Here is an 18503-nt window from a genome sequence, read left to right on the forward strand (position 1 = left end):
CCAGTAAATTACGTCATTAGCTGTGTTTATGTAGAGTATCAAAGTCACCAAATACATCACATTTCAGAAATTATCTTGGGCAATTATAATAATTATCACACAGGCTATTTATCCTCTGAATGGTTTTCAATGGTTGAGAGCTTTTTTAGCAACCATTCTTAACTGTAAAATATTCTAAGAATCATTTTACCAAAAGTATTTTAAATTCATTAAATGTAGGAATTAGCCTAGTACAAATAGCATGTTTAGAATGTATTTGGTGTTTCAAATATCCACCTATTCTCACCACAATGGTGAAGCCAGCCCAAGCGGTTTTACCAAATTTAAACACAGTTCCATAAAATAATATTTGATCACTCAAAAGATATCTAGGTTTTGTGCTAGTATTGGGTATATAGTGCCAATTATAGTACAGTTTCTTCCTTTAAGGATTCTTCATTTTCTTTCAGAATGGGTGTGTTTAGTTTATCTGTTACAGAGTAAAGAAAACAAATAGAAAATGCACCATTGTATAGCATTTCAATATCATTTGCTGTAATTAGGATATCTGGAGCCCCAGGAGAGCCAGATGGATAGATGGGTCTGAGGCAGGTCAGATAATTCTTCATGGAAGGAACAGCACCTAAGGTGTGAGTTATAGGAGTCCATATTTGAGTCAGATGAGAGAACGTATGGATTTTGTTGGCTAAGGGTAAAGACTGTGATGCCAAAGCATGAATTCTGGCTTGGCTATTAAGTAACTACATGAAATTAGGTAAGTGAAATAAGAATTCTAGTACCTGCTTCATGAAGCTGTTTTGAGAATTACATGAGTTAATATATTAATATGTAATGTGCTTAAATTGAATGAGGCACATATAAGTTCTCCATAAGTGCTAGTGTCACATCATCATCGTCACATCCTTATCATATCAGGCTACTGCTATAACAAAATAGATCCAAAAAAAAAAAAAACATAATCCAGGAAGTTTATCTCCTATCCACTTTACAGCAGTTGTCATGTAAACAGATTGGTGGGACGGCTTTTCTATTGAATTTACTCAGGCACCCAGGCCTTCAGTCCGTGGTCTTCAAGGTCAATCCCACTGATCATGACTTTTCCATCCACGTGGAGAGGTACAGAACATGGGGAACAGTATGTGGAAGTCTGTATGGCCTCACCTGGATGTGTGCACATTACTTCTGCTCACATTCCATGGGTTGGAACTCAACCTCATGATCTCACCTAGTAGCAAAAGGAGTTGATAAAGTGCCTGTGTGAGCAGCCACAGCCCAGAAACAAGCATGTGCTATAGAAACGTGACCACAGGACCTGAAATAGCCATCCTTCACCACCACGCGGCTGAAGAGGGACGAGTGTGTGAAAGAAGATGGTGTACATCTCCGGACCATACATGGATGATTATCGTGAGATTGCTCATGAGTCAAGGAGTAGAGAATGATAAATTAGGAGGCAAAGAAAGAAGATAGTGTGTGAATTTTTAATCCTGTTTAGCGTGTCTGATATGTTGCAGAGAAATCTCACAGAAAATGCACAGTAAGTGTTTAGATCTCAGCAAAAGGAACAGGTTGCGATTGTAGACATCGGGCCATCAGCCTCCAGATAGCAGTTAAAATGAAGTGGGACTACCAAGGAAAATCATCTGGAGTCACAGTTTGTTTTTCTAGCATTTAAAAGTCCAGACTGGAAAAGGAACCAAGAAAGGAGAGGGAAGGTTGAGACACTGACAGAGTACCAGGAATATTATACGAAAGGGCTTAAGGAATTGACGTTTCAAAGTGGAAGGCATTTTCAGCATATCAGCAGCAGCAATAAATCCAGAATGGGAAGGGTTGACATTTATCTTAGAATGGTAATTAGGACATCATTAGATATCTAAGCAAGGGTTCTTTTAGTGCAGTAATAGAAATTGCTAAGAGGCAAGGAGTGAATGATGACTTCTGAATCACTAAAGCACTGAAAATGTTTCTTTTTGCATAGGAGCATAGTGGTCCTTGTTAGGTGTACCTGTTCTGAGTTTTTGTTCTTGTGTTGGTTTAGTTTCTTGTTATCTCTTCTTCCTTCTTTCTACGCCTTCTAAACAGGCTTTTTTTTTTTTTTTTTGGTCTGAAACTTTAAACCAGTCATTTGAAGTATGCATAGCCTATGGTTCAGCAATCAGTTGTTCTATAATTATATGAAGAATTCATTTTAAAAACTAGATATTTAAAATATGTCCGTGCACAAAATATTAAAGGTAAAATGAGTTTCATGTCAGAAAAGAGAGCTTGGTGTGTATATATATATCTATATAGATATAGATACACATATGTGTGTGTATATATATATCTATATAGATATAGATACACATATGTGTGTGTATATATATACATATGTGTATATATGTGTGTATATATATACATATGTATATATGTGTATATATATACATATGTGTATATATATACATACATATGTGTATATATATCTATATCTATATAGATATATATACTTTTCTTTCAAACAAGTATACGTACAGTTTGTGAAGTCATCTTTTTATTTAAAATATGAAAAGTCAAACTTCAGGAAATACTCCTTTCAGCATGCACCTTGCCTCTGTGTATTGCCAGTGAAATCACGTGTTAAAATATTTTTCTAAACTGTTTCTATCCACAATACATGGTCCAGTAACTCTGATAACACCTCTGATAATTTTGATGCAAACTGAAGTTTGCTGTCACTGAGATCACTAAGGTTACAGTTTCAGACGTGTTGCTATTAATTGCCTGATATGTGCATTGACCTTTAAACCTAATTCTTTTGAACTCAAGATAGACTTAAATTATCATGGTGTATTGAAAATATTCTATTATGTGTATGTTTTAGACATTTGAAAATACTGGTCATGTGATATCAAATCATTGGCAGTGTTGAGATGTCCTTTTATTTGCAAACTTGCCTGTGATAGTTCCTTCTAGAATAAGAGAGCAACCAAGTGAAAAAGGTAGTTCATCTGTGAAGAGACATTTGGGTGCGTGATCTTCCCAAAATCTATGTCCCCTTTATTTTCTCTAATGTTGTTCTTCCTTCGTGTAAGCATGAATCTTCTAGTCATATTTATTTGCAATAGGTTGCAAAACTTGCTTGATAAGGAAACTGAGAAGAATGGAATTTTATAAATAAGGAAACTCAAAAAGGAATTTATCCCTTTCTATTGAGTGTCTGGCCTATTAATTCTACTTGGTTAAATGACCAGCTAGGATGGTAGGTAATTCGAAAGGTCATCAACAATTTATATTAACACACCAATATAAGCTAGGGCTGCTTTTATTGTCTTCTGACAGCAGCTTATAAATATATTCAATTATAGCACTAAATATACTGTTTAACTAATAACTTTTCATCACTGGATCATAAATTCCTCGAAGGTGAGAGCTATCTCAATATTTTGCATAGTGTCTGATAGTTGCTCAATACGTGTTTTTGGCGTGAATAAATGGAAGGTTCTAAATTGTTGGCATCACTAGATGTAAACACACTGTACTTTGTATGAGAAAGTGATTATTCTTATTATTCTCATTTAGAAATCACATTAAATGACTTATCGAAGATTACAACTTTTATAAGAACTGGGATTCAAATCATTATCTTGGTCTACGTATTTGCACTCCTCAATAGCAATCAGTGTTTACTCTCCAGAATTACCAGGTCTAACTAGAGGTTAACTTTTGCTTGTAAATTCAAAACTTTTGAAACATGCCTACCATAAAAACTGTCCAAAGATAATTTATCAACAAGTCAAAACACATAGATGACAAGGAAAATTCATGCATTAAAAAGCTAAAAAAAAATCAAACAAAAAATAGTTCTATAGAAAATTTTCTGGAAGTCCTAACCAGAGCAATGAGGGAAGAGAAAGAAATAAAAGGCATCCAAATAGGGTAAGAAGTCAAACTATCTCTCTTCACTGATGATAGGATTCTATACCTAGAAAGCCCGAAGGACTCTTCCAGAAGGCCCCTGTAACTTATCCACAACAAAACACAAAAAACAGTAGCATTTCTATACACTAATAAGGTTCAAGCTGAGACCTAAGTAAAGAGCACAATCCCATTTACAACAGCCGCACACACACACACACACACACACACACACACTCACACAAAAATACAAACACTTAGGAATATATCTAACCAAGGAGGTGAAAGATATCTACAAGAAGAACTATAAAACGCTGCTGAAAGTAATTATAAATAACACAAAAAATGGAAAAACTTTCCATGTTCATGGGTTGGAAGAATCAGTATCATTAAAATGGCCATACTGCCCAAATCATTCAGCAGATTTTGGAACAGAACCCAAAAATAAGGCCACACATCTTTTACAAAAATTAACTCAAAATGGATTAAAGATTTAATGGAAGACCTCAAACTATAAGAATCCTGGAAAAAAAACCTAGGAAACACCATTTTTGACATTGACTTTGGGAAATAATTAATGACTAAGTCCTCAAAAGCAATTGCAACAAAAAAATTGACAAATGGAACCTAATTAAACTAAAGAGCTTCTGCACAGTAAAAGAAACTATCAACAGAGTCAACAGACAATTTACAGAATGACAGAAAACATTCACAGACTATGCATATAACAAAGGTCTAATATTCAGAATCTATAAGCAACTGAAGTTGATAAGCAAAAAACCCCATTAAAAAGTGGGCAAAGGACATGAACAGACACTTCTCAAAAGAAGACATACATAGGGCCAACGAACATGAAAAATGTTCCACATCACCAGTCTTCAGAGAAATGCAAATTAAAGCCACAATGAGATACCATTTCACATTAGTCAGAATCCTTACTATTAGAAAGCCAAAAAATAACAGATGCCGGCGAGGTAATGCTTATACACTGCTGGTGGAAATATAAATTTGTTCAGCCACTGTGGAAAGCAGTTTGGAGATTTCTCGAACTTAGAACTAACATTCAACTCAGCAATCCCATTACTGGATATATATTCAAAAGAAAATATTTCTACTAAAAAAATGATGCATGCATGCATATGCTCTTCATAGCACCATTCTCAATAGCAAAGATACGGAATCAACCTAGGTGCCCATCAACAGTGGATTGAATAAATAAAATGTACATATTATACACTATGGAATACTACCCAGCCATAAAAAGTAATGATATATCCTTTGCAGCAACATGGATGTAGCGAAGACCATTATCCTAAGTGAATTAACACAGGAACGGAAAACCAAATACCACATCTTCTCACTTAACATGAGGGCTAAACCTTGGGTGCTCATGGACATAAAGATGGCAACATTAAACACTGGAAACTACTGACCAGAGAAGGGAGGAAGGAGGGCAAGGATTGACATGCTAACTTTTGTGACAAGCTCACTACCTAGGTGACAGGATTATTTGTATCTCAAATCTCAGCATCACACAATATACCCATGTGACAAACCTGTGCCATGTACCCTGTGAATCTAAAATAAAATTGAAATTATAAAAATAAATAAGAAAAGTTTTCTAGCTACTAAAATGCATTTTAATATTTCTGTTTTAATTAATGCACCCAGATGTTCATACATATTTACTTGTATGTGAACATGAAAAAGAGAGTGCATGTGTCAGTTTTCAGTTTTTTAAAGAATAAATTTACTATTAGACATAAAGTTTGTCTTAAATAAGGAGTATTATTTGCAGAAAATTGATTTATGGCATTTTCATGAGGTTATTTTTATAATTCATGGCAAAATAGCAACAGTTTTTAAAAATATTAATTTTATATTACACATTGGACTACAGAAAAATTAATGAAACTATAGAATATGCTTCCCACTCACTGGAAACATTTGAAAATACTTTAAAAGCATAATAATATATGTTGGCACAGATATTGTTAAAAGGGAACATTTATACACTGCTGTTGGGAATGTAAACTAATACAACCTCTATGGAAAAAAATGTGGAGATTTCTCAAAGTACTAAAGGTAGATGTACCATTTGATCCAGCAATCCCATTACTGGGTATCTACCCAAAGGAAAAGAAGGCATTATTTACAAAAGATACCTCCACGTGTGTGTTTATCAACAGCACAATTCACAATTGCAAAGATACGGAATTAACCTAAGAGCTCAGCAACCCATGAATGGATAAGGAAAATGTGATATATGTACACCATTAAATACTACTCAACCATACAAAATAATGAAATAAGGTCTTTTGCAGCAACTTGGATGGAACTGGAAGCCACTGTCCTAAGCGAAGTAACTCAGGAATGGAAAACCAAATACTGCATGTTCTCACTTAAAAGTTGGAGCTAAGCTATGGATATATGGAGTGGTACACAGAGTGGTATAAAGAACATTGGAAACTCAGAAAGAGGAAGGCTGAGAGAGTAGGTCAAGGGATGAAAAACTACCTGATGAATATAATGTACGTACTCTATTTGTATTATAATTGCACTAAAAGCCTAGACTTTGTCACTATACAATTCATCATGTAACCAAAACCATTTCCACCCCTAAATCTATGAAAATTAAAAATATTTTTAAAATAATAAAGAAGGCCGGGCACGTGGCTCATGCCTGTAATCCCAGCACTTTGGGAGGCTGAGGCGGGCGGATCACGAGGTCAGGAGATCCAGACCATTCTGGCTAACAGGATGAAACCCCGTCTCTACTAAAAATACAAAAAATTAGCTGGGCGTGGTGGCGGGCGCCTGTAGTCCCAGCTACTTAGGAGGCTGAGGCAGGAGATGGCGTGAACCCGGGAGGCGGAGCTTGCAGCTTGCAGTGAGCCCAGATCGCACCACTGCACTCCAGCCTGGGTGACAGTGTATATATATATATATATATATATAAATAAAATAATAGTATAGCTTTTTAAAAAAGCAATTAATTTTATTGATAGTTATCAAAAGTCCTAAAAGACACAAATCCGATACATTTTTATACCCAATAATGGCATGTTAGGAGTCTGTCTTACATAACTACTTCCAATTATGAAGAAGCTAAATATAGTTTTGTTTAAATGTAAAATAATGAAACAACTCTATAATGAATAATAATGGAATTGTTAACTAAATTAGGGGTGTATTCAGTTTTCATTATATTTTATAGATAATAGTGATGACTGAAAATCAGACAAAATATGATATGATAAATATAAAAAGGTACAGAAAATATTGTGTATATGTTATCGTTACAAGTATTTAACCTAGTTACAAAAATATTTAAAAAGAAAAATGCGACAAAATGTTAAAGACATTGTGTAAAGACGGAGAGATTGTTTTTTGTTTTTTTTCTACATTATTATGTATTTAAACTCTTATCATAATAAAATATGTTTTAAAAGCTCAGAGGTTTCCGTTTATCACATTAAATCAAATGTCAATCTGCATTTTCAGAACCAAAAGACGTAGTTTCTCCAATACTTCACAGAACAACATACCTTTGTAAGTCTGATCAGTTTTTTTAACTCCTGCTCACTCATGAACATCTTTGAGTCTTTGATAGTTAAAATTCTTTGTTGTGGTCTAAGGTCCTTTCATGCCTTCAATGCATCTAGATGTTTACTTGCTTAGGACTTTTCTTAGATATGTTTCCTGACTCACTGTATTCCATGGGAAAGTTCTCTTTTACTTGGAATTTCACTATGTCTTCCGTACATATATAGCAGCCTTAGAAACCCTAATTGTTTCTTTGCAGTTGATTCCAAAGCTGAATATGTGGATTTGTCAACTAAATAACATGGTCTTCAAAAGCAGGGATTATGCCCGTTTTAATATTCTTCATGTGGTTACGTGAAAAACAAAGGTGCTTAGAAATGCACGTCCATATGAAACTTGCCGTCTGGAATCTCGGAGCATATTGAATGTCATCAGCTTAAGAAAGTACTAAAACAACAAGTGTTTCTTCATAAATATTATCTATAGAATGATTATATCTAGTTCAGTGTAATGAGCTCTGTGTAAAAAACGATTTTAATCCAAATTGAAATTTATAGGATCGAGGATTTGTAAGTTCTGTTTCAAAGTAAAATGAAACTAGTTTTCAATTGATGTCACTTTCAGGTTGGTGAGAGTTTGTTTAGATCTACAGTAAATTAGTCCTACATATACCTTATGTTCTTACTGGATTAAATTTTCTTTTCTTATGGCTGCATTATTTTCCACGGCCTTCATAGGATCTTTCAGTTTCTCATGCTTTAGTTAGGTCTTTAGATCTCTATTTGTCAGTCTTTTACTAGCAAAATAAATATTCTAGTTTTTTCATATGCCATAACCTGCTAGCCAGGTTATTTTCAACTTTTATTGTGAGCACCAATGTTCTCTCCATTCTTGTATCATCAAATATAGAATATGTGAGATATCTTTCATTTCATATATTTGACAACCAGGTGAATAGTTATTGCCTTTATCATTACCACTTTGGCTGAATAAAAAATATAAAATGGCTAAACACTTGCAAAACAGTCTTTCATTAAAAAAAATCTATCTTTTCAATTTACTGTATTCTTAAAAAAGATATGTGAGGCTGTTTTTTATTTTTTTTTCTTTGGACACAATATTTCATAGATATTCTAGTCATTGTTCAGTTTACTGCAATTCAAAGCATCACTTTATTTCTCTTCATGGCTTTGCTATTCTATATTATCAAAGAAAATAAGCCTTATTTAGAGATGTAGCCTATTTTAGCCATTTTTAAAAATAAAAACCAAAGAACTAACTATTTAGAGTGACGTCAAAGCACATTTCCCCTGTGGAGTAATTATATGGCTTTACATCCTATGGCATGGAAAAATAATCTCAAATGCATAGACTTGCATATGTAAAAAATGTCCACATACTGCCCTAGGATTAACTGTAAATTCTCACTAGTGTTAATTAAAATTATGTGGCAAAGTTCCTAAACTACCCAGTAAACATGACCTTTAAGTCTTCGTCTTGTTAATGCCCATAATTGGACCATTTACTGTTGTCTTAGATGTTCTTTCTTCAGTCTTCGTATTTGTATACACCAAATTTTACTGGTAAATTGTTTTTGGATATCATACAGGTTTTAGCTATTGTATTATGGGCATAATCCAAAGACTCTGGACATGCACTTTTAGTCAAGTCTGTAGAGTTGTGTTCTTTTTATTCGTGGAAGTACTGCCTAATTGTCAGTAAACTACCTCCACCTCAGGTACATCACCTCTGAACCTATAATCACCTATGTAACAAAGGAACTGCTGAATTTTATTTAATTTGTGGAAGTTGATTAAAAAATTGTAAACCTTTAATATAAGTCACTATGAATCTGTGAAGTATTATAATTTGACTACATATCTGATGAAATAATATTTAAATATAACAATTCCTCTAAAAATTCTGTGTCAGTTCACTTTTCTAAGCCCCCTTTAGATGAAACCATTGTTTCTGAAATTATGATAACCAAGATTTGTAAAGAGCCAACTATATATCAGGTTCTATGTGAGGCCTAAGAGAACACGATAAAAACTTCTGGTTCTAAGAAGCTTGGAGTCTGGCTATTTATACAGCCAGCCAGGTATAAATAGCTCTTGTATATGATGATACTCATTGTAATATAGGAATAAAAGGGTACTTAGGTGGCATGAAACAGACGTGTCTCACCTTGGGCAAAGATGGCACTGAGAAGGCAAGACAAAAGTAGAGAGAGAAAAGTCATTTCATTGAATCATAAGTTTGGGCAGCGGGCACCTGGGGCTCTGGAGGGAATAGTCAGGGCAGACAGGAAGTAGCTCCTGTGAGTGCATGAAAAAACGATTTGTGAAACCTTCAGTCATAGGATATAGACCAATTGCAGTTACTTCAGAGTCACAGAAAATGAGACTGGAAAACTAAGCTGGAACCAAGGACAAAGGATTCTTAATGTCTTTATTAGGGGGTTTGGATTTATGTACTAGGTAATGATCAGCCTCAGTCCCCACCTGTACAACGATGGAAAGGTGTGTGGCCATGCAAAGAAGTCAAATGTCATGAATGACCTTCCTGCAGAGTTAGGATTTTTGTTAAGAATACTTTGCGTTTTCTAAGAAGTAGTGTGGGATATTACATGGGTTATTAAGATCCCGTGTACTGAAAAAAGTTAGTGGTGAGGAGGAGAAGGCGGGCTCCCAATTCGGTTCCATCCGGTTCTCCCACCATCCCCCGCCAGGGGTCTCAGCAGCTCAGAGGGCAGGAGGAGCGGCAGCGCCAGGCACTGCGCACGCGCCCTTCCGGAGCCAGAATGCCCAAGAGGAAGGTCAGCTCTGCTGAAGGGGCCGCCAAAGGAAGAGCCTAACAGGAGGTCAGCGCTGTTGTCAGGTAAACCTGGTCCTGCAAAAGTAGAGGTGAAGCCGAAAAAGGCAGCAGCGAAGGATACATCTTCAGACAAAAAAGCACAAACAAAAGGGAAAAGGGGAGCAAAGGGAAAACAGGCCTAAGCGGCTAACCAAGAAAGTAAAGAAGAGTTACCTGCAGAAAACAGGGAAACGAAAACTGAGGAGAGTCCAGCCTCTGATGAAGCAGGAGAGAAAGTAGCCAAGTCTGATTAATACTATGCACCATGTCTTATCAGTGGTCCCTGTCTCCTTTCTTGTACAATCCAGGGGAATATTTTTATCAACTATTTTGTAAATGCAAGTTGTTTAGTAGCAGCTCCAGAAACATTTTTAAGAAGAAGGGAATCCCATCTCATCCTATGTTTTAAGTGTAAATGGTTTTTTTTAAGAGGTGAAACCATTTGCTGGTTGTTTATTTTTTGGTACAACCAGAGAATAGTGTGGGATATTGAATTATGGGATGCTTTGACGGTCTTGGGTGTCCGCTTAACATTCCATAGATGGGGGTTAGTTTTTATATCTTATAATACAAAGCATATTAAATGGCAATATGGAGTCACAATCCTGAACCTAATGTCCTTAATATTTTAAATTACTTCTATTCTCATGTTGTTTTGTAGTAGAATTGTTTCCTAAAGAAAACTTCTCCTTGATCGTGGCTCTCGCTGTCAGAATTGTGGGCACTCTCTAGCCTCTTTGGTTGTGATAGTCCTATTTTCCTAATAACTGTGTTACTGTACTGTGAAAGTTCAAAAATTTGAATATGTAGTATACATGCTATTCAGCTGTAAATTGGTGGGATGTAGGTAACAGCTTAACATGTGAAGATACTGGTACTTGATAGCCTCTTAAGGAAAATTTGCTTCCAAATTTTGAGCTGGAAAGTCACTGGAATCACTTTTAAAAAGAATTACAGTATATAGGTTTTTAGATTTTTGGTACATGTGATAAGAATTGTGTACATATTGCAATGTCTGTACTGATCCTCAACCAATACAATCTCAATTATGAAAGAAAAAATATCTTTTTATCTTTTTTTTCCTTTGTCCATTTAAAATGTTTGATTTTTCTTTTTAAATTAGGTCGTGATGTGCCACTGAAATAGGCAATGTTGGCAAAACAATGTCTGTTACAATAAAATACATTAGACATTTAAATAATCTTAAAAACCATGTGAAGGGACATAAACCCGGTCGATTAAATCTGGAACGATGTTTTCTGCACAAGCGAGTACAGGCATACCTCTTGTTAAAAATGATGTAAACAGTCATACCTCTCTTTAAAACTGATGTAAACAGAAGAAGCCAAGTGGGGCGGAGGGAGGGCGTGGCAGGGTTAAGGGGGTGAGGGTAGAGTGAGGGTGCGGTGAAGGGAGGCTGAGGTGGGTGAGGGAAATGGCAAATGAAAACAACAGTAACTGAGGTAGTAGGACTCTACTCAGGGCAGAAAAATTGACTTATGAATAAAAATTAGACTGTGATATCAAATTCAGATCAACACGCAAAAGACACAATACATGCTATTTAGTTTTAGAAAAAAACACACACCTTCATTTCCTAAAGTCTGCTGCCAATTAATTTTCTGACAATGTCTGCTGACTTGACTATTTTTTTATACGAGGATGAGTATTAAACACTGTCCATACTTTTTCATCTACAAAAAAATTTGCATAAGATGTGTTAGTTCTCTGTACTTGTCAATGGACACTTTAATTATGTGTATAAAAAAGGAAAATCTTGCCCCATGGGAGTCAGAAAAAGCAAAATAAAATTTAGAGTATGAAACCTCCACCAGCCAGTATGTTCTTGTGAAAATTCAGCAGAAATAGTTGCTTTAACCAATAAAGTTAACATCTTCTTTATGTAAAATTGTCAGTCAAGACAGGAACATATCACTAAAATTAGCATCTGTGCTATAGACTCAGATCACCAGGGGCATTATGAGCAGCACAAGTGGCCAGGAAATCTCATCGGTGCATGCTGACAACGAGCAGGATTTGGTGGCAGGCTGCACACACTGTTTACCAGGTTCCAGGTAGTTGTGAGCCACAAATTTGAGTGTCTCATCCATGAAAATCACGGGCAAGGAGATTTTCAGCACCATCAAAGTGCATAAAAGATATTTCTGAAGTAGAATCTATATAACTTGCTGAACCATTGAAGGCGGGACTGAGAAAGAGGAAGTTGGGGAAGTCCACCTTAGGCAACTGTTGAAATCCTTAACTTGCTTACTAGTGTGAAATCTATAAAATACTTAAGAGGAATCTTCAAGTCTAATGAAAATATTGACTAAATACTGCTTTTGTTTTTTTGTTTTTCCCTAGTGGGAGAGATCTCTGAGATTTGTCCGGAAACCACTGATTTTTTGTGCCGGGACAAGAAGTGCATTGCATCCCACCTTGTTTGTGACTATAAGCCAGACTGCTTTGATAGGTCTGATGAAGCTCACTGTGGTAAGTTTATCTATCTGCTGTGTGGCAGCCAGTTCAGCAGAGATTTTCCTTTTTAAGTGGAGTTAGATATTGGCATTGATGATGGAGAAGAAATATTATTTTCATGAGCTAGAGTAGATTTAGAATAGCCCAAATATTTCCCCAAATTTGTATACAAGTATCAAATACAAATACAAATGGCAGCCCTTTCATATTCTTTACCCCTATACTGGGAACTGTAACAAGTCTATAGAAAATCATTTGACTGAAAAATAATCCCATTCTGTAATTAGGCACACTGTGTGTATGGTTAGAATTAAAGTTTCTAGGAACTGCAGTAGCAATCTGCTTTACTTTGTTGGTCTTCTTTTTTTTTTTCTATTTTTTTTCCAAAAAAATGTTGATTTTGTAAATGCAGCTGAAAATGAGCACTTTTAATAAATACTAGTTTAGTAATTAATTTTATCAATTACATTGCACCAGAGAAAGAGGACTGGATGGGCCCCCATTGGATTTTTATTCAAGCTTTAATTCAAGCAGTGTTTTAAAACTTATATATAAAACTAAGTATATAATTTTAAAATATGAGCAGATATTTAAATTCAAAGGATCTTTTTTCCATATATCTTACCTTTCCTGGAGAATATTGATACCATACCAGCTACCTGTTGCAGTTACCATTCGCTGCCTAACAAGCTACCCCGGAAGTTAGTGATCTAGGCCACTGTTACATTTTGCTCACAATTTTTTGGGTCAGTAATTCAGGAAGGGCTCTTCTGGGCAGTTTGTCTCTGATGGCCTGAGTCGAACTGATAGGGTAGAACTGGATAATCACATCCAAGATGACTTCTTCTCTTGATACTCTTTGGTCTCTCTGTCTTACTAGAGATGGTGTCTCATCCTCCAGAGTACTCCATGTGGCTTTGGTTTTATATAACATGGCAGTCACAGGGTGGTAAGCCATTGTACACAGGGCTGGCTTCTACTAGAAAGTGTCCCTCGATACTCAGGAAAAATAGCAACAGTTACTTTGATTTAGCCTCAGATGTTTCATAATGCCATACCTGATTCCTGCTAATGGCCAAGCAAATAACAAAGTCTAGACTAGACTTTCAATGGGAAAACAAAGTCTAAACTAGACTTTCAATGGGAAAACATCCCACATCAAATGTAGAGAAGGTTGTAGGGTGACCTTTTTGGAGACAAACTACCACACAAGCATATTTACATTTTTATTTTATAGCTCAATTTAATTTTTTATTTCTTAGGATCTTATACTGATGCTTCCAGTGGGCTCATTTTCTATTTAAAATTTTTAATATATTTTTAAAGTTTAAAAAGCTGTGGTAAAAAATACATAATAAAAAATTTACCATTTTAACCATTTAAAATGTATAATTTAATGGCATTAAGTACATTTGTATTGTTGTGCAACCACTGCCACCATCCATCTCTAGAACTGTTTTCATTCAAAAAAACTAAAACTGTACTAATTAAAGAATAACACTCCATTTACCGCTTCCCCTAGACCATGGTAACTACCCTTCTCCTTTCCATCTCTATAAAAGATTTTTCATTTCTGTTCAAGGTACCTCATATAAGTGGAGTCATATAGTATTTTTCTTTTCTGTGACTGATTTATGTCACTTACCATAATGTCTTCAAGGTTCATTTCTTATTTTAATTTTAAATGAAAGTATTTTTAAAAAGTCAAAACAATCAACACATCTTAACACTTTATTACTAATACCATAGAATTATAGTATTAATTTTATAAAATATCATGTATTTCTTTCATAGTATGTACATTCTCAAATAAAACTTATAGTGCACTGAGTAACACTTTCTAATGTTATTTCTAGCTTCTTTTAAATTCACCGGCCAGGCGCAGTGGCTCACACCTGTAGTCCCAGCACTTTGGGAGGCCGATGCGGGTGGATAACAAGGTCAGGAGTTCAAGACCAGCCTGGCCAACATGGTGAAACCCCATCTCTACTAAGGCTGAGGCAGAGAATTGCTTGAACCTGGCAGGTGGAGGTTGCAGTGAGCTGAGATTGTGCCACTGCACTCCAGCCTGGGCGACAGAGTGAGACTCATCTAAAAAAAAAACAAACAAACCACGAAAAAAGTGTATTTTTAAAAATACTGAGTGTAAGGAATTAATTTCAATGGAAGACCCTAAAAGGTGTGAAATCACCATTTTCCCCACAAGATGTACTAAGTAGGGCATTTAATAGTCACCCACGAAACAGTAAAACCTTGGACAAATTCAAGCCCGTAAACTGCAGCCAGCACTCAGGTGGAAGAGGAGCCCACACATTCAGAGCATTAAGAGGGAGCACAGCTGCAACTGTGAGGAAATATAGAGGAGCCACATGATTAAGAGCCTACCTACTGACCACTGCACTTAGCACCACATGCTGGCTGGATTACACCCCAAATCTTCAACACCAAAATACTTTGCTAGCATACGCTCCATCAAACCAAAGGCAAGAAGTCAGCTACAAATGAAGACTCTGAACAAAGCCTCAGCCCTCTGGAAACATCCAGAAAAGAATTCTGATGACTGTACTCAATCTACATTGAAGTTAAAGGAACATTTGCACACAGGAATAAGAAAGAACCAGTGAGAGAACTCTGGCAACTCAAATGGCCAGAGTGTCTTTTGTTCTCCAAAGGACCATGCTAGTTCTCCAGCAAGGGTTCTTAATCAGGTGAGATGGCTGAAACGGCACACATAGAATTCAGAATATGGGTAGGAACAAATATTATTGAGATTCAGGAGGACATCGAAACCCAATTCAAAGAAGCTAAGAATAACAATTAAGTTATGTAGGAGCTGACAGATGAAATATCCAGTATAAAAAAATAACCTAACTCACCTAATGGAGTTGAAAAACACACTACAAGAATTTTACAATGTAATCAGAAGTATTAGCACCAGAATAGAACAAGTTCAGGAAAGAATCACAGAGCTTGAAGACTGGCTTACTGAAATAACATAGACAAAAATAAAAAAGAATAAAAAGGAATGAAAAAATTCTCTGAGAAATATGGGATTATGTTAAGAGGACAAATCTATGAATCACTGGTATCCTTGAAAGAGACAGGGAGAAAGCAAGCAACTTGAAAAATTGCTTTCAGGATATTGTTAATAAAAACTTTGCCAACCTCACTAAAGAGGCCAACATTCAAATTCAGGAAATGAAGAGAACCCCTGCAAGATGTTACACATGAAGATCATCCACAAGACACATAATCATCACTTTTTTTTTTTTTTTTTTTTTTTTGTGAGATAGTCTTGCTCTGTCACCCAGGCTGGAGTGCAGTGGCACAATCTCAGCTCACTGCAACCTCTGCCTTCCAGGTTCAAGCAGTTCTCCTGCCTGTCCTTAGTAGCTGGGATTACAAGTGTGTACCACCACACCCAGCTAATTTTTCTATTTTTAGTAGAGATGGGGTGTTGCCATGTTGGCCAGGCTGGTCTCGAACTCCTGATCTCAAGTGATCTGCCTGCCTCGGCCTCCCAAAGTGCTGGGATTACAGGTATGAGCCACCACACCTGGGCATAATAATCACATTTCCCAAGGTCAAAATGAAAGAAAAAATGTTAAAGGTAGCTAAAAAGAAAGGGCAGGCCACCTACAAAGGAACCTCATGAGACTAACAGTGAATCTTTCAGCACTGAATCTTTTACCCTCTAAGCCAGAAGAAATTGGGGGCCTATATTCAACATTCTAAAAAAAACAAAACAAAACAAAAAGACCTACAACCAAGAATTTCACATACAGGCAAACTAAACTCCATAAATGAAAGAGAAATAACATCCTTTTTAGACAAGCAAATGCTGAGATGATTCATTATCAGCAAACCTGCCTTACAAGAGCTTCTGAAGACCATCACCAGCCACTACAAAAACACACCTAAGTACACAGACCAATGACACTATAAGCAACCAGACAAACAAGTGTGCATAACAACCAGCTAATGACATGATGACAGGATTAAATCCATGCATATCATATTAGCCTTGAATGTAAATGGATAAAATGCCCCAATTAAAAGGCACAGAGTGGCAAGCTAAATAAAAAAGCAAGACCAAGTGGTTGGCTGTCTTCAAGAGACCCATGTGACACTCAGTGACACCCATAGGCTCAAAATAAAAGGAAGGAGAAAAATATACCAAGCAAATGGAAATCAGTAAAAAGCAGAGATTGCAAGCCTCATTTTAGACAAAATAGACTTTAAACCAATAAAGATCAAGAAAGACAAAGACAGTAGATATGGTAAAGAATTCAATTCAGCAAGAAGACCTAACTATCCTAAATATATAGGCACCCAACACAGGAGTACCCATATTCATAAAGCCAGTTTCTAGAGACCTATGAAGAGACTTAGACTCCCAAACAATAATAGTGGAAGAGTTCAACACCCCACTGACAGTATTAGACAGATAATTGATGCAGAAAATTAACAAAGATATTCAGGACCTGAACTCAGCATTTGACCAATGGACCTAATACACATCTACAGAACACCCCACCCCAAAACCACAGAATATACATTCTTCTTATTGCCGGATGGCACATACTTTAAAATTGACCACACAGTTGTACATAAAACAATCCTCAGCAAATTCCAAAAAAATGAAATTATACCAACCATCACAGTACAATAAAAATAGAAATCAATACCAAGAAGATCTCTCAAAACAGTACATTTACACAGAAATTAAACAACGTGCTTCTGAATGACTTTTGGGTAAATAATGAAATTAAGGTAGAAATCGAGAAGTTCTTTGAAACTAATGAGAACAGGCATACAACATTTCAGAATCTCTGGGACACAGCTAAGACATTGTTAAGAGGGAAATTTATAGCACCAAATGCCCACATCAAAAAGTTGGAAACATCTCAAATTAACAACCTCAAATAATCTGAAATTAACCATTGCAGTCATTGATTGGTGGGACATCTGCATAAAAGTGTGAAAGGCCATGGAAAGGGATGACTAAGGCCAATACAGAGTGAGAAATGTAAGCAAGAAAATATATGTGAATATTTTTAAATTAATAGGGGCAGCCTGGCTGTGTGGCTGCATATTAGAAGAAAGGAATTAGAAGAGAATGTGAAATTGAAGGACATGGAAAAATGTGTAACTCTGAAGAAAATGAAGCTGTGCAATGTCAATAGCAGTGTTTTGATGTTGCGGGAAGTCAGGAACCCCGAACGGAGGGACCGGCTGAAGCCATGGTAGAAGAACATAAATTGTGAGGATTTCATGGACATTTATTAGTTCCCCAAATTAATACTTTTATAATTTCTTACGCCTGTCTTTACTGCTATCTCTGAACATAAATTGTGAATATTTCATGGACACTTATCACTTCCCCAGTCAATACCCTTGTGATTTCCTATGCCTGTCTTTACTTTAATCTCTTAATCCCATCATCTTCATAAGCTGAAGAGGATGTATGTCACCTCAGGACCCTGTGATGATTGCATTAACTGCACAAATTGTAGAGCATGTGTGTTTGAGCAATATGAAATCCAGGCACCTTGAGAAAAGAACAGGATAACAGCAATGTTCAGGAAACAAGAGAGATAACCTTAAACTCTGACCACTGGTGAGCTGGGCGGAACAGAGCCATATTTCTCTTCTTTCAAAAGCAAATGGGAGAAATATCACTGAATTCTTTTTCTCAGCAAGGAACATCCCTGAGAAAGAGAATG

General features: G+C 36.0%; 1 protein-coding gene and 1 pseudogene across 1 annotated transcript in view; both read left to right on the top strand.

The window, feature by feature from the left end:
* The window catches only part of MALRD1 (MAM and LDL receptor class A domain containing 1), a 695880-nt gene that overhangs the window by 439427 nt on the left and 237950 nt on the right, over positions 1–18503 (top strand). Inside the window, exon 30 of the mRNA XM_032166926.2 lies at positions 12664–12792. Within this exon, the coding sequence (XP_032022817.1) occupies positions 12664–12792 (129 nt within the window). The remainder of the gene's footprint in view (positions 1–12663; positions 12793–18503) is intronic.
* LOC116476723 (non-histone chromosomal protein HMG-14-like) lies at positions 10247–10553 on the top strand (annotated as a pseudogene).

Source organism: Hylobates moloch, unplaced genomic scaffold (genome assembly GCF_009828535.3).
Source record: "Hylobates moloch isolate HMO894 unplaced genomic scaffold, HMol_V3 SCAFFOLD_2, whole genome shotgun sequence".
In the NCBI taxonomy this organism is placed as follows: domain Eukaryota; kingdom Metazoa; phylum Chordata; class Mammalia; order Primates; family Hylobatidae; genus Hylobates; species Hylobates moloch.